This window comes from Notamacropus eugenii, chromosome 5 (genome assembly GCF_028372415.1).
Source record: "Notamacropus eugenii isolate mMacEug1 chromosome 5, mMacEug1.pri_v2, whole genome shotgun sequence".
NCBI lineage: Eukaryota > Metazoa > Chordata > Mammalia > Diprotodontia > Macropodidae > Notamacropus > Notamacropus eugenii.
Window position 1 is genome coordinate 326,616,715 of NC_092876.1, and position 22,216 is coordinate 326,638,930.

At 39.8% G+C, this 22,216-nt stretch overlaps 1 protein-coding gene across 1 annotated transcript in view; it reads right to left on the reverse strand.

Annotated features, from left to right (window-relative positions):
- The window catches only part of CLSTN2 (calsyntenin 2), a 962,254-nt gene extending 945,366 nt beyond the window's left edge, over positions 1-16,888 (reverse strand). Inside the window, exon 1 of the mRNA XM_072613511.1 lies at positions 16,429-16,888. Coding sequence (XP_072469612.1) covers positions 16,429-16,537 — 109 coding nt within the window. The 5' untranslated portion in view covers positions 16,538-16,888. The remainder of the gene's footprint in view (positions 1-16,428) is intronic.
- Positions 16,889-22,216: the final 5,328 nt, after the last annotated feature.

The following is a 22,216-nucleotide window of genomic DNA, read 5'->3' on the forward strand; positions in this document are numbered from 1 at the left end:
AATGTTCTTACTCTCCATGTATACCTCTAGGATTCCCTAGATTACTTCAAGTTCCAACTAAAAATCTCATCTTCTACAGGAAGCTTTTTCTGAATCCCTTTAAGTCTACTGTCTTTTTTTCTATTGATTATCTACAATTTACCCTGTCTATATATTATTTATATATAGTGGTTTGCATATTGTCTTCTCATCAGACTGTGAGCTCCTCGAGAGGAGGGACCTTCTTTGTAGGAGGGTCTTTCTTTGTATCCCCAGTACTTGATGTAGTAAGGACTTAATAAATTTTATTGACTGACAATGGACTACTGCCTTAAACTCACCACACATAGCCAATATATTGTCAAATTGTGATCTTTTGCACTTTCACAACAAATGTCCCCTTATCTCCTCTGACAGAGCTGACACCATGACCTTGTCACCTGGTCAACAGCAATGGTAGACTGGTTATTCTCTCTACCTTAAAACTCTCCTGACTCCAATGCATTCTCTACTCAGCTGCCAAAGTGATCTTCCAAAAACACAAGTCTGATCATGTTAACCCCTACTCAATAAACTCCAGAGGCTCCCTGTTATCTCTAGGATCAAAAACAAAATCCTTATCTTGACTTTAAATAGCCCTTCAGTACCTGAACCCTTCCTACCTTTCTGTTCTTCTGAATTTCAAGTTATTTCCCTCTACTCACTCTATGATCCCACTGCACTGACTTACTTATTGTTCTCTGATAGGACGTTCTATCACTGACTGTTCTCCATCTGGAATACTCCCTACTCATCTTCACCTCTGGCTTCCCTGGTCTCCTTTTTGATTCAGTTTATATCCTATATTCTGTAGTAGGCTTTTTCTATCCCCTGTACATCTCAGGATAATGCTTTCCCTCAGATTTGTTGTTGAACCTATTTCAGTCATGTCTAATTCTTCATGACCCTATTTTGGGTTTTTCTTGGCAAAGACACTAGAGTGATTTGCCATTTCCTTCTCCAGCTCATTTTACAGAAGAGAAACTGAGACAAACAGAGTTAAGGGAATTGCCCAGGGTTCCATAGATAGTAAGTTATCTGAGGTGAGATTTGAATTCAGGAAGATGAGTCTTCCTGGTTCCAAGCCCAGTACTCTAGCCCCAGTCCTCTGAAATTACCTTCAATTTAAATGTATATAGCTCATATACATATATAGTTGTTTATGTGTTATGACCCCCATAGACTGTGAGATATGTTTATTTATTTTCTGTGTATCCCTAGCACTTAGCACAGTGTGTGGCACATTGTGAGCATATAATAAATGCTCATGGACTGACTGTTTAGCTAAAAATTCATTCATTTTAATTAATTAATATTATTTTCCAGATCACCCTTTAAAATACAAATTTCCCTATAAAGCAAAGAGGCAAGGAGGACAGGAGGGTATAGAGTGGTATAACTTGGTGTCTAAAGAACATAAAATCTAAGTGTGAAAGAGTTTATCAGATTGCTTTCCTTCTTCTAATCTTTACTGAAGTTTTACATTCACATTCTAAAAAAACCCAAAAACAAAAACAAGAGCTAATTCACAAAAACGATGTTGGACAAATTTTCCTAAGTGTCCCATTAATAGTGGATCTGTTGGAAGTGTGATGTTCTGAGAGCAGGGAAAAGAGCAGAGGAAGTGGACACGTTCTTTCTATAGCAGGAATAAAAATGTCTAAGCAACTCTATTTTGTGACTAAGTAGTTATGTGAGTTGCTATGTTGACTAAAGACTTGAAAAAGATACACACAGCCTCTAGTTAAGCAGAAGGAACCTTGTCTGAGCACTTGTAGCACAGGTTTATGAGGACCTCTAGGAATCAAGCTGGTGGTTTGTTCCTAGAGGGGATGATGTTTGCAAGCATTGATTAATAAAGTTTGATTGCATGCAATGAGAAGGGTAAGTCTAATTGGCCTATCCATCACATTAGCTAGCATACATCATGGTAAATCAATTTCAAGTATGCATCATTCATTATACCTTCTGCTGACAATATTCAAAATGTTGCAGGTCCTTTTCTTACTGGAGGCAATTTGGCATAATGGAGGGAATGCTGCTCTTGGGGTCAGAAAGACTCGAGTTCAAATCCAGTCTCTGAGACTTATTAGTTATATAAATCTGGGCAAGTCACTAACCTGCTATATGATCCAGGAAACTCCTAAGATCTCTATCTATTCAGTCAAAGACAGGTTGGAAAGAGTACCCACATCAGAATTCCCTATGCTGACAAGATCACAAGTATTCCCAGATTCACTTCCTATTCAGTAGACCCTGAGAACAGAATTAAAAATGGCAGAAACACAGTTTAAGCTAGAGGACATTTGGATGGTTTCAATCTAAATTTCATTCTCTTCAAACAGGCAAAGGAAGAAATTAACTTGTGGAAGAAAAAGAGAGTAAATAGTGTGCTCTGGAGAGAAAAATGCACATGTAATAAGAGGTACTTTAATCATGACATCTGATTAAGAGAAGAATAAATCACTGATGAGTTTTAAACATAATAAAAAAAATTAATAGTCAAACAAGAAGCAGTCATTTGACATTTCTGATGATGGTGCAGTAAAACCGAAATAATTGGATTCCCTTTCCCAAATAATAACTAGCAGGGAGAAAGTTTCTAAGGTGAGTTAGAGAACTTCTGAAGGAATTTTTTATTAGTTTAATTGTAATAAGAACTCTCTTTTCCTCCAATGCCTTTCCCCTAAATCCAAGTTACTTTATCTCTCTTGTTAACAGTTTCCTAATCTACAAAATTATCTCTGAGGTTCCTTCTGGCTCTAACATCATTTAATTCTGTGATTTAAAAGGTTGAATCTCTTTCAATTCACTCAGTATCTCTAAGGTGGCAAACAAATTATTTTATAGGAAAGCCCTTGTTCTGAGTCCTACTTCATGTTTCTGGTCCAGTTCCAGAAGGGAGACTACTCAGAGATTGTTTTGGGAGATCAGATTTGGACCTAAGTCAGAGCTCTACACATAATAGGAAAGGAAAAAAAAATAAGCATTTGGATGGCACCTACTACATGCCACGCACTGAACCAAGCATTTTTACAAATATTATGTCATTTGATCCTCATAGCAACTCTGGAAGGTAGGTGCTTATTATTATCCCCATTTTACAGTTGAAGAAACTGAGGAAAACAGAAGTCAAGTGATTGTCTTGGTTCACACAGCTAGTTAGTGTCTGTGACTGGATTTGAACTCAGGTCTTCCTGACTCTGGGCCCAGAATTCTATCCACTGAATTATCCAGCTGCCCCATATGTAGATGACTAATATCATCATGATTGATACCTTCTTTAGTAGATAGTTAATAAAATGTTTGTTTAATTAAATTGACAAATCTGGTGGCTTCTGATATAGCTATCCAAGAAGAAATGATGAAAGTCAGTCCACTAAACTGAGGTAGAACAACCATTTTTACTGACAAATCATTATCAAGTTTGATAGAAGGGCAAGAATAAACCTTTCCATCTAATATGACATATTAGCTTCTGGGATAAGAGGGAAAACTCCCTGCCAAAAAACATTTCTCCCACCTCCAGTTGTGAAATTCCCAGTCATCCCTTTTCACTGGTCACTTACCCTCCAGAGCTACTACTTCTCATTGTTGTTGCGTGTCCTTCCTTCTCAAAGAGGGTCAATGACATCATGAGAATGATGTCTTGACTTGGGAGTGAATTGGCTTTGAGTGAGGCAGAGCTTTGCAAAGTCAACAGCTCCTCTCTCTTTGCTCCGGAGTCATCAGAATCCAGTGTCTAGACAAAGGTCCAGACAACTATTGAAGAACTAGTACTAGGGTGGGGGCAGTAGGGGTTTCATCTTAAACTCTCAGGCAGTCTGTCAGTTACAATTCACTCCTCAAGACATTCCAAGGACTACCTTCCTCCTGCCTCACAGTTATCTTACCTGTGACCCCCATAAGGGAGAAGAGGCTGACTCTGGGACAGGGTGAGATCAAGGGCTTCCCCATCTCCCACCACAAATGCACTTTCAACTATCCACTGAACCCTGCTCCACTACCAAATTATTTTGGCCAAAGTGAAAAAATTCTTAGTTATATCTCGGCTTCCCCCTATAGAATTCTATTTAATAATTCTAGTCCCCTTAGAAAGGGGAATATATTCAATTTAAATTCAACCAACTTTTATTAAATATCTACTGTATAAAGAACACTGTGCCAGGGCTGGGGAAGGTACAGAGTTCACATGAGGCAAGAATACTGACCTTCATCCACTTCACACTATAGTAGCAGGATAAGATAAAATTGGGAGCAGCCAAGTGGTAAAGTGGATAGAGCACAGAAGACCTGGGTTCAAATCTGACCTCAGACACTTACTAGCTGGATGACCCTGGGCAAATCACTTAACCCTGTTTGCCTCAATTTCCTCAACTGTAAAATTAGCTGGAGAAGGAAATGGCAAAATACTACAGTGTCTTTGTCAAGAAAATTCCCAAAAGGCTCATGCGAGTCAGACATGACTGAAAATGACCAAACAAACAAAAAAAAGATACAGTTAGAGATAACTATAATGTACAAAATTTCATAAGTGAATTAGAGAGATCCAAAATGAAGCATTAAATGAAAAAGACTGTTACTTTGCAAACAAGGAGATCAGGATTTAGCATTTGAGTTAGGCTTTAAGGAATGACTAGGAATGAGATGGAGAGAGAAACACTTCAGACATAGAGAAAAGTATGAGCAAAAGTAGGGAAAAACGGGGCATGTCCAGGGAACACAGAGCTACCCAGTTTGGTTAATGCATAATGTGGATAGGATAGTACTATGAAAAAAAAACATTGAAAAGGCAGGCCCAGCTCCAATTCCATAGTATAAGGATATGAATGTTAGTCAAAAGAATAAGGATTTTATCAGTGCCCAGTAGGACATCATTGAAGATTTCTGAGTGGAGGAGCGACAGCAATGCAGGCTGTCTGGCAAGAGTATCAAACATAGATGGGAGAGAAAAGACAGGAGAGGTTGCAATTGCTAGGAACTTGTTAGAATAGTCCAGCCAATTGGCAATGGGCAACTATACCGGAAGTGGAAGTAGAGATAAGTAGAGAGATGTTGAAAGGTGTTGAGAATAGAAAGATGAACTTGGAATCAGGAAGTTTTGTCGTTGTTGAGATGCTTTAATCAACTCTTCATGACCCCATTTGGAGTTTTCTTAGCCAAGACACTGGCGTGATTTGCCATTTCCTTCTCTACCTCCTTTTTACAGAGAAGGAAACTGAGGCAAATAGGGTTAGTGACTTGCTCAAGGTCACACATCCAGCAGGTGTCTGAGGCCAGATTTGAACTCAGGAAGAGGAATCTTCCTGACTCCAAGTCTGACACTCTTTCCACCTAGCACCACCTAAGGGCCCCTAAAATCAGGAATACCTGGGATCAAATCCTATCTCTCATAATTACTATAGAATTATACTGTTATATACCCTTATAATTACTTATAATGACTATGAATGACACCCTATGAGCTTCCTTATGTATAAAATGGGTATAATAATAAGATTATATATATGACTATATATAACCATATATAGTCATATATATAGTTATATGTATATTTACATATATATCATCATGTATATAGTTATATATATATATGTAACTATATACATGATGATATATATAACTCCCAACCCTCAGAGGGTTGTTGTGAGGCATCAAGGAGATAATGTATATGAAGCATTTTGTAGATTTCTAAGTGCTACAGAATTGTTCATTGTGGTTAACAGTATGTGATTTGTTGAGGAGACTGAATACACAGAGAATAGTAGATTTAAAAAAAAAGAAAAAAGAAGTTGGGAGTCTCTAGCACGTAGATTAATAATCCATAAAAGTAGAATTAAGTTACTAAGATTCTTGCTCTGACAGTAGCAACTCAGGCTACAAAACTGTTTGGGTTTTTTTGTTTTTTTAACTTTAGGGGAACTTAGAGATTATCTAAACCAAACTCCATTTTTTAACAGATAAAAAAAAAACCTAGGAACTCAGAGATGTTATTTAACAATTGTTATTGTCCAAGCTCACACAGTTTTCTGGTGGCAGGGGCACCCAGGTTTCCTTATTTCCAGGCCAACACTGTTTCTGTAGGATGAATGTACTATAAGGTTCTGGTTAAGCCATAGGCATGCAAAGGGTATAGCCCAAAAGACCAATGGTCATGCTCACCTCAATGATGACATCTACGCAACAGTTAATGCTCTATACAGGTCTGGGGGTTAAAGTTTTTTTTGAGCTGTTCTCTAAGCCAAATTCACTTATCGCAGGCCCATCAGTGAGGCTGGAGAGAAGTATATAGTGGGGAAAAAATGGAAAAACATCTTAGCTCTGCTAGTTACTACCTGTATGACCTTGGCAAGTCAGGTAACCTCTTTAGACCTCAAATCCACATTGATAAAATGAGGGAATTGGACTAGGTGAACTATAAAAGGTCCCTCCAGGCTTTAAGGATGATCCTTTTATCCCATGAACAAAGTCAATAGTTTCCATCCTCATGACCCAAGCCAAAACAAAAGAAGGATCCCCTCCCCAGAGAGAACTACAAAGTAAGGACATATTATAGGGGAGGGACTTATTATAGGTAAGCAACGAATCTGTGTGTAAGTTAATAGAAGAGTTCAGTAAATTCATTGGTATGCTGACTCAGTCTTTAGACTTTATTCAAACCAAGGGATGCAAAAAGTCAGGAAGGACAACAGATAGAGCTAGGAGCAACCAGGCAGCTACGTAAACAGATCCAGTCAACACAAAGCAGCTTTCCTACTTCCGAACTCCCAAGAGTGTTATAACAGCAGGCCCTATTAAACAGACAGAAGCACATCTGGAAAGGGAGGAGAGAAGCAGAGACCTGCTAACTGCATCCCATCAGCAAAAGAAGAAGTATGAACACCCAACCAGGTACTCAGGCTCCGTAAGTCTGGAATAAACTGTACTGCTGCAAAGGAAGTCATAAATAATGCATTTGGAGAGTAGAACTTGGATATTTCTGAAAGATTTCATTTCTCCTTCCTTGTAACTTTGATAGATATGCTTACTTAGCTAGGGTCTGGGGAGGGTTAATTGAATTAATATATGTAAAGTGCTTTGAGTTCTGATAGAATGTACAATAAAAATGAAAGTGTCACCAAAAAGGTTAATCTAATTTACATCTAACACTTTCGGTTCATAATGTTAATGAACTATATCTTTTTACAGAGTGATTAATTTATAGAAATGTGATTATTTTTCAAATGTTATAGATGCATCAGATTCTTCTATTAATGTATCTAACTTTATAGTAAAATTCAGCATTTTATAAATTAAAATAATAAATCAAATATTCTTATAATGGCTATATTTCATTAATTACAAGGAGACATGCATTAGATTAACATTTATCTGTTTTAATTAATTTGCTGCAATGCAGTTATCCATGAAAATTGAGAAAACGACACATCTACTTGACATAATATTAACAATTTTGACTTGTTCTTCACTGAAAATTTATGGGTCTGCAACTGCTGCTGTTGCATTCAACATGTAACCATGGTGACCACCAACTGTGTGACATATGCAGACTATATATCAAAAACTAGAAAGGGATTGATGTTAAGTTCAAGTTTCTCCTGAAAGCAAAATTAATTAAACTTTTAAAACAATTTTAAAGGGAATAAAAATAATTCATTTTGAACTAAAAACTTCCAGGCAAACGTCTGAACATGACTGCTGTATTTACACAATATATCTATGAATTTTAAAGCCCTCTCCCATCTGATATTTCATTATACCTCACAGCAAGGCTAATAGGGCAGATAAATTAGGTATTGCTATCACATTTCACAGACTGGGAAACTAAGAGATTAAATGTTACTTCTAGTAATAACACACATTTATATAGTTTCTTAAGTTTTACAAAGTATTTTCCTCATAACTTTGACCTAGGTAGCACAGACATCTTCCCTCATTTTACAAATAAACTGTGGCATATAATGGGCTGACTTGGCCAGCATCAGTGGAAGCATGAATAGAACCCAGGTTCCCTAACTCCCAACCTTCAGCTTTTTTCATGACATCACCCTATTCGCATTCTTGAACATCTTGAAAAGTAGCTCAGTTCTCATAAGTTTAGCTTCTTTACGTAACGTAAGCAACACTTGCAAGGGACCTCACAGAAATATCCAACCAGAAATTCCACCCACCCTCCCAACAAAGGTTCGGTGAACACAGTCTCTTCCAGCAGGAGCTACTCTGTACCAATCTACCAAGATTCAGACAATTTGAAAAAAAATGTGGTGACAAAAGCAGCAGCCCAAACTTTACTTAAGAGGGACCTCTAATGCATGCTTTTGCCTGCCTTCAGTGAATAGGTTCTGGCTTCTAAGGAACTGGTAAGTTTCCAGTTTCATTCCATTAAATCTACTTTAGTTTTATACACACACACACACACACATATGTATATATACGTATATATATATATATATATATATATAATGTGTGTGTATTTGTAAAATATTGTAACCATGCATATATATGCATATATATACATACATACATCTTAAATGAATGGTTACTAAATCAAAGGGGAGCAAATTTATGAACTGTAATAACTATAAGCAAGTATGCAATAATGTAAGGAAAACTAAATAAACTGTTGGATGAACACAGATTGTATAAGTGTGCCACTTGAGCCAGGTGAGTGAAGGAAATTAATTTCCTGGAGCAGGGGTTCTTAACCTTTTGTGTATGTGTATGTCAGCCTTTGGCAGTTTAGCAAAGCCCATAGACTCTCCTTGGAATTCTGTTTTTAAATTCATAAAATAAAATACATTGGATAACAAATCATATTTTAATTATGTTGAAGTACAGTTCTCACAATTTTTTTTAAAGTTCACAGATTCCAAAGGAAGAACTCTTGGTCTAGAGGGCTAGAGGTTTAAGCTGAATCATTAAAGTGATAGTTCTGAGACAATGCAGAACATAGGGCTAGGGGATGTATTCTGGGCAAAAATATCTTGTCAAAAGGCATGAGAGCAGAATGAGTAAGGTTTGTCAGAGAGATTACAGACAATAGCTTCAATTCATATCTGCCAGTATAATAGACACATCAGGAAAATTTCCCCTAGGAATTTACTGACTGAGTGCTATGATAAGTCTTTCCTACAATATTGCATTGTTTTCTGGGGATCTTGGGGCAGGGAAGCATGATAAGCAGCTCTGTCTTGTCCTTGGTTCTACCACAGCTCCCCACTGAGTTTTGGGTATGAGTGGTCCACATGGCAAAGGGGGTAATATAGAAGGTAAACCAATTGACAATCTTAAAAAATTCTTGTTTTCTAATGGATGAAACTTACTATTAACTCTACTGGCCTTTAATAAAATTAAGAACGTGGGAAAATCATTTTTTTTTGCTCCATTTCAGCAATCCTTCTCCAGAAATAATACTATGGTGTTTGCGGCATCAAACATTAATCATCTGAAGAACACATATCCTAAAAAGGGGATATTTTACAAAAACTCGTAGCGCCACTCAAATCATACTATGTAGGCAACTGCCTAGTCTACTTTGACTAGGTAAACCTGTTTCACAATTTTCAAATGATTTAAAATTCTTAGAGATCATCTAGTCCTTTATTTTACGGATAGGGAAACTAAGATTCAGAGGGATTAAGTGACTTGAACTGTCAAAAAGTAGTAAGGGGCAGGGTCACAATTCAGATCTATGTCCTCATTCTAAATTCAGTGCTTTTCCTACTACACCAAGTTGCCTAAAAGATAGAGAGATCATTAACTTGTAATATATAATGAAAGTCAGCTTTGATTCTTAACTGGATTAGGCTGTTTCCTCACAACTCAAAAAGACAGGTAGTACAAAAATCACTATCCCCATTTGATTAATTAGGAGAGGGAGGTTCTGGGTATGACAAGTTCTTCACATGAAGCAGAACAGAGAAGTGATCCAAGAAAAGCCACGGGCTCAATAATTTTCTATTAAAATGTCAGGTTTACATTTAAGATTTACATTCAAATATGTAAATATCACCATAATAAAGGATGCCTCCATGGCATCTGTATATTAGCAGTGAAACCAATACTGAGAAGGTAGCTCAGGTGACATCTGAAGGAGAGTGGGAGCATCCCTCTAAATCTGAGATTTAAAAAAAAAACAAAAACAACAAATGACTATACAAGTATGATGGTTATAGTCCAATGTCCTCAAGGTCTTAGCGTAAGAACATATAAATGACACATCATGTTATAAGGAAAATTGGACTTGGAGTGAAAGGACATGGGTTCTCAGCCAGGCTCTACCTTTTACTAGCTTTGTGCCTGGGTAGCAAGTCATTTTGCCTGTCAGAGTCTCACTTACCCAATTAATCAAATGAAAATAGTAAAACTACTTCCCTTATAGGGTTATTACAGGGAAATCACTTTGTAAAGCTGAAAGTGTTAAAGAAATGTGAGCTGCTGTGATCATCAATGTACAAGTATGGCACAATGGACAAGCTTTCTACATGTTAGCAATGTCAGAGAGAAGCCTGCTTACCTATTTTTATCTTAATTTGTATTATAGAAGTAGATTTATAGGATCCTAGATTTAAACACAAAGAAACTTTAAAGGTCATGTTCTTCAATCCCCTCTTTCTGCGGATGATGAAATTGAATTCTAAAGACTGACTTGTTCACTGTCACATAGTATTTAAATGACAAAGCTGGGACTCTAATCCAGATTCTCTAACTCCATTTCACTACCCTCCTGGTTTTCTGGGACAGCTGGGTGGTACAGTAGATAGCGCATTGAGTGGACCAGAATCAGAAGGACTCATCTTCCTGAATTTAAATCTGATCTAACACACTTAGTAACTGTGTGACCCTGGCCAAGTCTCTTAACCCTGTTTACCTTAGTTTACTCATCTCTAAAATGAACCAGAGAAGGAAATGGCAAACCACTCCAGTGTCTCTGCCAAGAGAACCTCAACTGGAGTCATGAAGAGTCAGACACCGTTTAAAATAACTGAACGAGAACTCCTATATACTCTGCCCTTTATTCTGCTCTACCTGGAATATCCTAGTCCTCTATACCTGTTCCTATTCACCTTATCCTTCAAGGTCCAAATTGAGTCTCACCTTCTCCAGTAACCCTTTTCTGCCTGACCTCTCAACCCACAAATATTTCCTCTTGTGCCTGGAACTTAGTAGGCATTTAACATATACTAGTTGAGTGATTTTTCCTGAAATCTTATTGTACCCCAGAATTCTACAAGGAATTTTTCCGTGGGACTTAGTAAAGTTTTTGAAGTAGGCAGAGCTTGATTTCAGCAACTCTTTATTTTTGTGTCTGTCCTTCATGCTTCCAGTGTTCTCATTCTAACTCCTTGTTCCCTATACTTTACCTTCTGCCCCTTTCAGCTGAGCTGTCTTTCCCTGGCTAGCACACACAGTGTTTTCCTTACTTTTCCCCTCTGTTAAAATCTCCAAATCTTGTGTTACCATAAATAAGTTGTGTTAAAGTGTTAAAGGATGATCATTCCCAAATGAATTTACAACTTAACAGAGGCTTCAATGTCTCAACAGAAAAGAATGACTTTCTAATTTCTAGACTGAGGTTGGTCAGGGGAAGGGATAGGAAAGAGAGCTTTTTGTTTTGTTTGGGTTTTTTTTTTTTTTTTGGTGAAATGATTAGGATCATAGAATCATATAGCTAAGCTGGAAGGGACTTTACAGGCCATCTGGTCCAACCCCCTTCATTTCATAGATAAGAAGACAAAGGGATCCAGAGGCTAAATGACTTTTGCCTAGAGCACACAGGCAATGAGACAAGCAAGAATTGAACCCAAGGCCTCTGACTTGGGATCCAGCACTTTTTCCATTTTTCTATGCAAGCCTCCTAGTGAAGTGCCAAAGGTTCAGAGAGGCAAACAACTTATCCAAGGTCACTAAGCTATAGAAACTGTCATAGGTAAAATTTGAACTCAGATCTCTCTGACTCCAGAGCCAGTCTTTTATTTGTTGCTGCTGTGCCACTCCTAGAACTAGGAACAAGGCCTCAAACTACCCATCAGAGATGCTTATTCTGATATTCTTTCAGAAAAAAAAAGCACTAGTCTAGTCTTTTGGGGGGTGTCTTTTCCTTTTGAGTATTTGTTGAAATCTCACTGTCTCAACCCTAAAAGGCACATGTTTTAAAAGAAAACACGCTGACTTCGGATAATTCTCCAAAAGAATTCCAAGTCATTTTCATCCCTTCAGCAGGTTCATAAGGCTCTAACTCTTTGAATACTTACAGAAATCCTTTCAGCTTCTAAGGGAGAGAGAGAGAGAAAAAAAACATCGGCTGTTTCTGGCAACAAAAGTTTTGATTTGCTCAGATAAAAGTGATGCAGACTTACCTTGTTGCCTTCCCTTTTAAACAATGCTGGATTCCCACATTGCTTTGGGCAGTATCATCACTAAAGGAGGTAGCAATGCAGTTAAATAATAAGGTCTGGCTCCAACAGAGACAGTTCAGACTTACAGTCATCAGTGCTTCCCATAGCCCCTGGCACTTACGCTTACAATTTAAAACACAAGATGATGCTCAGCTGACTATATTAGAAAAGGAACCTTTCCAGTATTCTGTCTGAATTATAGCTGCCTGAGAATCAAGGAACACTATGCCCAGGGCTTCTTGTTTCCCTCTAATGATTCCTAGATATCTTCTCCCAGGTCTTCCTCCTCTTTTCTGCCTCTTCAAATCTGACCCGTTCTCCAAGGTCCAGTTCAAGTCCCATCTACTTCATGAAGCCTTTCCCAGTTCTTCCTCACCACAATCCTTTCTTTTTGCTCTTAGCTTGGAGTCCCTAGCACATAGCTTAGCAGTTAATTAAATTGCACTTTAATTGTTGCAAATGTTTAAGTGTTGTCTCCTTGGCTGATTATAAGCTATTCACACATTGTGTAATATTTCTTTGAATGATCTAAAGCACCCAATACTGGGTTGGACTCATAGTAATCTTTCAAAGACTCGCTGATTGATAGCGTAAATATTGTCCTGAATGACCTTTATGTTTAAGGTGTTAGGAGTCAAATGATTAGACTATAAAAGAATTTTCAATGCACACTATTGAGACCTCTCCAAATTTAGGATATATGATAACTAATTCCTATAAAAAGGTTAACTGCCTTCTTTTAATTCCTCCATCCCCTACCTCTTGGGCAAAACACATCTTTTCTTTGTGCTGGAATCATTTGGACCCAGCACTGTTCCATTATTTTTGCCCACAAAATAAGCATAGTACATAATACAGTTGCTACAAGTGCTCTATTATGAACATATAAGTATTATTGTATGGTCAATATACCATGAGGAGTGGGCTGGAGGTACAGAAACTACTTTGCTACTATATTATTTTTAAAAATCTGGAGTAGCAAGGCATTGAGAGAATTGTGGTGTTGTGAAACTCAAAACATTTGTCAGGGATTATCTGCTCTACTCCCTACAGCAAGATGCAAAGAACTCAAAAGCAGCATAAACTGTGCAAGCAGACGTGACATCTTACAAGGGTTTCAAATCAGGGAGAAGGGAGCTTCCAGACTGCAGTCCAAAAGAGGCTTTCAACTCTTTGTAAGCCAGTTTGACTCTAGGCTCCAAATCTGTTCCTACAGATGAATACAGTATGGCATTGTGTGATGGAAGAAAGCAATTCCCGCCCCCCCCCCACTCTTCCTGGAACACCATTTTCAATCTTTTCCTTTTTTATTGACAGGAATAATAGTGATGCTAATCATGCAAAAGTAAAAAGATGAGCAAATCAGAGGCAGGATGCATTATAAGTGAAAAATGTTTCTTTATTATCTTAAATATTATTCAAAACTATTGTTGAGATCTGGAAATCCAAAAATGCATGTAAAGTGGAATAAGGAAACACAGTCCTGTAAACGCCAACTAAAATGTCATAATAAATGTCTCTGTTTTTATCAACCATTACACATTTGTCTAAAAAATTATTGCAGCAAAAAAAAAAAAAAAAATGCTCTTTGCAGCCACCCAGTGGTTGAGTGGAAAAGAAACTGAATGTAAAAATAACAGAATTCAAGAGTCACCTGTTCTGAACCACTCACTAAGAGAATTCTTTATGTCGTCCAAGAAAAATAAGTCTGTGTTTTAAAACTACAAAACACATACAAAATAAAGATTCCCTTGTCAGTTAATATAACTATTCCTGAAGAAGTACAACTTTTGTTATCTTGGTTTTTTTTTTTTTTAACTGCTCAGATTACTGGGACTAAGCATCATAATTGCAAACAAAACAAAACAAAACCCAGTACTGAACACAAAATCCTTTTCCAAAGTTACTGGATGAGCCTAATTTTGCTGGGCCATTTGAAGACTTACTTTCACAACAAACATGGTAAGCACTGGTTAGGTTGTAAGTTTCTACTTGTGAATTTATTATTTAGAATTTAACAAAGTGATCAGAAAAGGATCAGAAAATATTGACTCACCTGTTCCAACAAGTGTGTTGTAGGGGGTGAGGGAGCGGGTGCATTTACTTTTTGTCTTTCAAGGGCACCAAATCTGGCATTCTGAAAAGAACTATTTCTCTTCAGGTTGGTAATGCATTATGCAACGATAATAGGGATACATTTTTTTATAAGCACTATAAATCCCATCTTAAAAAAAGGGAAGAACTACCTTAAGCACTCAAAGGAATCTTTGAAATAAACCAGAAGTTTTTTTCTTCCTGAAGATGTTTTTAAACTATGTACATATGACTTATATAACAATGAATAAATGAAATTAATCGCACTTTTCCCAGTCTGTTAAAACAAGAAAAGACAAGGAGAGAGAGAGAGAGAGAGAGAGAGAGAGAGAGAGAGAGAGAGAGAGAGAGAGAGAGAGCCAGAGCCGTTAACTCTTCAACTCTTGTACAACCTCCCTGAAGACTAATTATTGGCGGAGGTTTTCACTTCTCCTGTACCCCATTTAGCTCTACTTCAGACAACCTTCATACGGGTTTTCTTTGATATTATGCCTTGTTTTTTGATGTGCTCCATTATGCCCTTGTCACCCCTCTCTCCTTTATCTTTTTAAATAGCAAAGTAAGATTTCGTGATCCGCGGAACACCTCAAATCCTTTCTGAAAGCAGGCTTCTTTCCGGGATTTTTCCGTGCCTGTTTTTTCCTGAGCCCCCAACCTAATACTGAGTCTACCTTGTCAATAGCCTGGAGAAGCAACAGGTTATACCCACGCTGCATTAGAGCAGCTCGCTCTCCTTTCCACTCCGCTGCGACTCTCAGTCCAAACATCCCAGACCTCTAGAGCCCTCGCCCACCTACTCAACCCCTGCCACAGGGTGGCAAGCGCTTAACTCGACTATTTCAAACCTGCCAACTCCTCACCCGCTTCTTCCGGAGCTCCGAGGCCTCGCCTAGAGGCAGCTATTAGAGTCTTTTCTTGCGGAGGAGCGTACTACAAGCCCACTCCGTACATTGGTGGCCAGTGGCTACAAGCTTAATAAAGGGTGGAGTGGATGTACAGGGACAGTTGGGCTACTCAAATCTATTTCTCGGGGAGGAGATTTAGGGTGAGGGGTAATGGGATGGAGATTGCAGGGATTCCTATTTGACATGTAGCTCCTTGGATCGGACTACTTGGCTACTTTTAAAAGCTCGGCGAGGTCAGGCATTTGTTCAGGAGAATCGCACCTTCCACAGACACTCAGACACCAATGCCTCAAACTTTTGACTTTCGTCTCCTTTGGAGCTGTGGTATTATTTTGGCATCTCTATTGCATATTAAGTGGATCATCAGAAGAAAAGAAGCGGACACCTGTCTCACCTTCCCTTTAGAAAGACCCTCCACAGCAATCCACCCCCTGCTAGACTACAGTTACTTTTGATCTCCCTGTAACTCCCCCCACCTCCGCATCCTCGAGACTCCAGTATTGGGACCAAACCAGATTGCTCCCTCCCCCGAGCGGAGGGAAGTGTCGGAGCATCAAAGTTGAGTTGGTCTCACCGGCTTTTCTGCTTCACTCCATCTCCCCTTAGAGCCCAGTCCTCCCTGAATTCCCACCCCACATCCAAATAGGTCAGAGTCGGACGCCCGCCGAGTCTCTAAGGACTCCCCTAGCTCGAGAGCTGTAAGGGTAGGTTACTTTAGCTGGAGGGACGATCCGGAAAGGCCGAAGATGATGTGGAACGTGCCCCAGCGAGTGGGGCACATGTGCGTACAACCAAGGGCGGAAGGGGAAAAGGGGGGGCAGCAGGGAAGAAAGAGGGCAAACGAAGCTATTGCTCTCGCCTCCAACACGGCTGCCCTTGATCATTTGGCTTGCCTTAGCTTGGACTCAGGAGACCACGCTTTTTTGCAGACTGCCTCCCACCCCACCCCACCCGCCCCTCACATCGCCCCACTGTCTCGAGAAGGAAACTTCCCCGCCGTCCTCGGCACCCACCTTTAGCCGCGAGGAGGCGGCGACGGCGGCTGCTGCCACTGCCACTGCTGTTGCTCCCCACGCCCAGCGCGAGCAGGACTGGCACCCACCAGAGCATCCCCAGCAGCATCTCTGAGGCTGGAGCGACCGAGCGCACCTACCCGGCTGCAGCCCACTCGGGCTCCTAGCAAGCCCTGTTCCTGGTACAGGAGAAGGAGCTGTTCGCCGCAGAGCCAGCGGCCGGCCTCCCCGGGCTGGCTGCGCTCCGGACCCCGCTGAAGCTGCTGCCGTTTCCGCCGGTGCTGCTGCTCCTTCACCACCCCTAGCTTCGGCGGACACTGCTCTGATTGCTGGCAATAGCGCTCACTGGCATGGACCCGAAGCTGCTCTGGCGCTCACCCTGGGACGGCTCGTGACGTCACAGGGAGGTGGCTCGTGCATATTCATGAGCGGCGGACACTAAGCTTGTCGGGCTCCTAGAGCGTGTTCCACAGTGGAACCCTAGAGACAGCCACACGTCCTCCCGAAGTTTCCTCCTCCAACCTCTCTCTCCTCGCCCTCCCCCATCGCATGCGCCCCTCCCCCCAACCTTCAGCTGCCTCCTTCACCTGTCCCAGTCCACTGAGCATGCCCGGCTTGTTAGCTCTTGTCACCAGCTTAGGGGTGCCTCCACTGGCAGGCGCCCCTCACTCACTTTCTGGACACCCAAGCCATTGCAGTGGCTGGAAATGGAAGGTTTTAAACTGGGAGCGGGGGAGGGGTAAAAAGCGAGAGACAGATCGGTACTCTGCTACAGGATAATGGGACAAGTACAGATGGGGTCACCTGAAGGAAACCAGCCTGTTCCCTTTTTCCTTTTCTCAGCCTGGAAGTAGTGTTCTACATAATGCAGCTGGGATTATGCTGCCCAGTGGCCTGTTCTACCAGAGATTCGTGGGATTTGGGAGGGTGCCTATGTTTGACTTGCCAACAGGAACAGCGGCGCTAGTTGAGATTTGCACGGAGAAAAGATTAAAGTGAAGCCTGGAAAGAGAGTCATAGGGGAGAGATGAAGGTAAGAATGGTGCTATACCGTGATCACATGTATTTGAATTGAAAGGGACCTTAGAAGCTGTCTAATCCAACACTCTCATTTGCAGATAAGGAAACTGAGGCGCACAAATATTATATCTTGCCCAAAGTCACGCAGGTGGTAAGCTAAAGAGCAAACAGCCTTTATAAATTCAGGGATATGGGATAACTCTTTCATCCCACTCTGCTGACCAATTAAGCTGAATCTCTAGGGTGAAAAATGTAGAGGTTCAGCAATGACTCAAAGATCTCTATAACTTGAATGTTTGATGATGATGATAAGTAAAACAGAATTTGCATAATATATTCATGTTGTAAAGTGCTTTACATACATTATCAATCAATCAACAAGAATTTATTAAGTACTAACTTTGTGCTGAGAACTGTGTTATGCACAGGAGATACAATGAAAATGCAAAGGCAGCCCCTGACTTCAAGTAGCTTACTTTCAAATGAAGGGGAACCAAAATATATGTAAATTTATTTTGTACTCAAAAGTTTGATGGCACCTAGGCAGGATAGTGGTTAGAGTTCTGGCCTTAGAGCTAAGAAGACTTGAATTCAAATCTAGTCTCAGACATTATAACTCTTCATAGCAAGTCATTTAACCTCCCTCGGCCTCAGTTTCTTAATCTGCAAAATGAAGGTAACATTAGCACCTACTTCATGAAATCTTTGTGAGGATCTAATGAAATAATACATAACTAATTTTTTGATTATCATCATTATAATAGCTCCAAGTTAACCTTAGAGAAGGAGAGTCTTAACAGATGGGAAAAGGAGAAAGGTCTCCTGTAGAAAGTGACACAGAAGATAAGTCCTGAAAGAAGCCAAGGATTCTAAGAGGAAAGATGCAGAGGAGAAACATTTCCAGGCATGGGGGGACAAGTACAAAGGCATAGAGATGTAATGGAGTGTTGAAGAACTGTAACTAGGTCAGAAGGTCTAGAGTGTGCAGAAGACTGAAAAAATAGAATAGACCCCAAACATGAAGAGATTTAAATGCTAAATAGTTTATATATTAAGGGTAGCCACCTCGATGGCACAATGAATGAAGCCCTGGGCTGAGAGTCAGGTAGACCTGAGTACAAATCTGTACTCAAACACTTAGTGTCTGTGTGACCTTAGGGTAGTCGCTTAACCTGTTTGCCTCATTTTTCTTATCTGTAAAATGGATCTTATCTCACAGGGTTATTGTGAGAATCAAAACAGATATTTGTAAAGTACCTGGCACATGGTAAGAGCCACATTAGTAGTAGCTATTATTACTATTGTATTCATTACTGTTATTACTCCTAGAAGTAACTTGAATTTGTTGAGTAAGGGGCAGTGACATGGTCAGATTTACATTGCAGGAAAATCTCTGACAGCTGTATTCAGTATAGATTACAGTGGAGAGAACCTTGAAGCAGAGAGACCAATTAGAAGGCTATTCTAACAGTTCAGATTAGAAAGGATAAGGACATCAATTAGAGTGGTGTCTGTGTGAGTGGAGAGAGTGACTTATATAAGATGTTGTGGAGATGGAAACAGCAGAATATGACAGTTAATTAGAGATGTGGTTTGAGTTCAAATGAGGAATTGATGATTATTCTGAGGTGTCAAATTTGAGGGACTAGAAGGATGATGGTATCATGGGCAATAATAGCTAAGTCCAAAAGATGCTTGAAGGGACAAGATAACCAATTTTATTTTGGACCTATTAAGTTTGAAATTCCTATGGAATGTTCTGTTCTAAATGGCCTATACACAACTGGTGATAAAAGCAAGAGTGAAATTTTGGAAAGATACTGAACTGGATATAGAGATAGGGGCACTATTTACAGAGAGATGATAATTGAGACCATAGAAATTGATGAAATTACCAAGGGAAGGAATAAAGAGAGGAAAGAGAGGGGAGCCCAGAACTCAACCATGGTGTAAAACATCCACAGTTAGTGGGAGATACGGATGAAGAAGCAGCAAAAGAAATGTAAGAGGTCAGATAGGTGGGGAGAATCATTAAGTGGTGCTTAGGCAGAGACCTATTGGTGTCCAACGTATGAGCTCCAGAGTGAAAAGAGTTTAAAGTTTGGGAAGGAAGGAAAGAAGGAAGGAAGGAAGGAAGGAAGGAAGGAAGGAAGGAAGTAAGTAAGGAAGGAAGGAAGGAAGGAAGGAAGGAAGGAAGGAGAAAAAAAAGAAAGAAGTCTAGTTAGTAAATCCCAAATTAACTGTGCAGCTTTTGGCCATTAAAATTTGCCTTTCTTTGGAGAGGAAGAGGGCTCCTGGCTCAGACAGAACATAAACAGTAACTGTTTCTCTTTTGGCTAGCAATCCTAAGGACCTTACCCTCCCAGTTTGATTTTTTATTTATTTATTTTATTTATTATTTTTATTTATTTACTTTTTAAAATAAAGGAGCCATCCCTTGAGTCACTTCCTAAAGAGCCCTGTTCACTGACTGGGCGTTACCTCACTCAAAGTGAGCACCTGAAAAGGCCTTAGTCTAAAACGGCAAGGGTCTTCCATTGTATCCTGGGCCATCTTCACTCATTCTGATGAATATCTGACCACTAACCCCAGATGGCTCTGGAGGAGAAAGAGAGGCTGGTGACCTTGCCCAGCCCTCCCTCATTCAAAACAAAGTCAAGTGCAAGTCATGCCATCATTTTTCTGATGTCATGGTCCTCTTCCAGAATGAAGGACAAATACAAGAACAACAACAAGGAAGAATCATGAGAAAGAAGTCTACTGTCTGATTATCATAACAATCTTGATTATCTATATTATAGATAATGAAACTGAAGTTCGCAAAGTTTAAGTGATATGACCAAGGTCACACAGCCAATAAATATCTGAGGAAGGGTCCAAATCCTGACTTTACTGATTTTCTTCGACATCCAAATTTATTCCTTCATTCATTCAACCAATATTTATTGTCTTCTGTATGTAGGGCGCTGTCCAACGCAGAACAAAAAGGCTAATGAAGAATAAAATACCAACATAAATTATGGTATGGTGGGAAGTGCTTTGACCTTAAAGTTCAGATCTAGATTGGAGTCCAACCCCTTTCCTTTACTAATCGTAAATTAGTCTGGACAGGTCACTTATTCTTTTTCTTCATCTGTAAAATGAGGATAATAACACTTGGACAAGTATTTCCATCTTTCATCTCTCACATGTGACTGCTTTTCTCTAATCTCATAGCTACCACCTTAGTCCAGGACTTCATCACCTCTCACTTAGAATTTTGCACCAGCCTCCTTTTGGTATCTCTGCCTCAAGTCTCTCTCCACTTCAGGCCATTCATCCCTGTACACTACTACCAAAGTAAATTTCCTTAAGTGCAGATCTGACCATGTGACTCCCCTACTCAACCAAGTACAGCAGCTTCTTATTACCTCTAGAATCAAATATAACCTCCTCTGTTCAGTTTTTAAAGCCCTAAAGAATTTGCCCCCAACCTATCTTTTCAGCATCCATTTTCTCCCTTCTGCTTGCTGTGATCCAGCCAAATTGGTGTGGTCTCCATTCTTCACACAGCACACAGAATATCCTACCTCCATGCTTGGAATGCACTCATTCATTACCTCAATCTTGCACAATCCTTTACTTCCTTTAAGATGTACCATAGTCACCATCTGTTGTATGAAGTCTTTTCTGCCACTAACTCCTATTGTATTCCTTCTGAAATTACATTGCATTTAATTACTTTGATTATATTTTTATTTGTTCACTTTATATTTATGTTCTATATGTGTTTAAATGCACTTGTCTCCCACCATCACCACTATACCCCATTATAAAGAAAGCTCATTTAGAGAAAAAATGTTTTATTCTTTGTACTTGTATCCTCAGTGCCTAGCACAGTGCCTGACATATAATAGACACTTAATCAGTACTTGATTGATCAATTGATTGAGAGGGGGAAAGGAATAAAGATTTCTAGAGTACCTTCTATGTGCCAGGCATCATTTAAAGTGTGTTACAAATATTACCCTATTTGACCCTCTCAACAACTCTTGTAGACCTTGCCCAGCCCTCCCTCACTCAAAACAAAGTCAAGTGCAAGTCTTGTCATCATTTCTCTGATGTCATTGTCTTCTTTGAAAACAAAGGATGCACACAACCTGTGAGTAGACCAAGCTGCCTGAGTAGGGACCCAGCTAGCTGGGTAACCCAACTCATACTCTCCCTTATGTCTTCCCTTCCCCTTCCTTTGGGGTTTACTGGCTAGATGTCCCTACCTTCCTTAATTCCTTCCTTCCTTCCTTCCTTCCTTCCTTCCTTCCTTCCTTCCTTCCTTCCTTTCTTCCTTCTTCCTTCTTTCTTTGTCATTCCCCAAATCTTAAACCCAGTATACTCTGAAGCCCATAAGCTGGACAACAATAGGTCCCTACACAAGATTCACTTAATGGCTGGCTTAAAGTGATTATCAATAGTAACACTTTCTGTTTCCCTCCCAGCTTGATTTATTTATTTTTTTCTTTTGTTCATTAAAAGGGCCATTCTCTGACTACTTCTTTAAGAGGCCTATTCACTCAATGAGCACTACCTCTGAAAAGGCCAGCCTAAAAAGGCCAAGTTCTCCCCATTGTATCCTGGGCCATCTCCAGTCATCCTGATGAATATCTGGTCACTGGACCCAGATGGCTTAGGAGGAGAAAGTGAGGTTGGTGACCTTGCACAGCCCTCCCTCACTGAAAACAAAGTCAAGTGCAAGTCATGTCATCATTTCTCTGATGTCATGGTCTTCTTT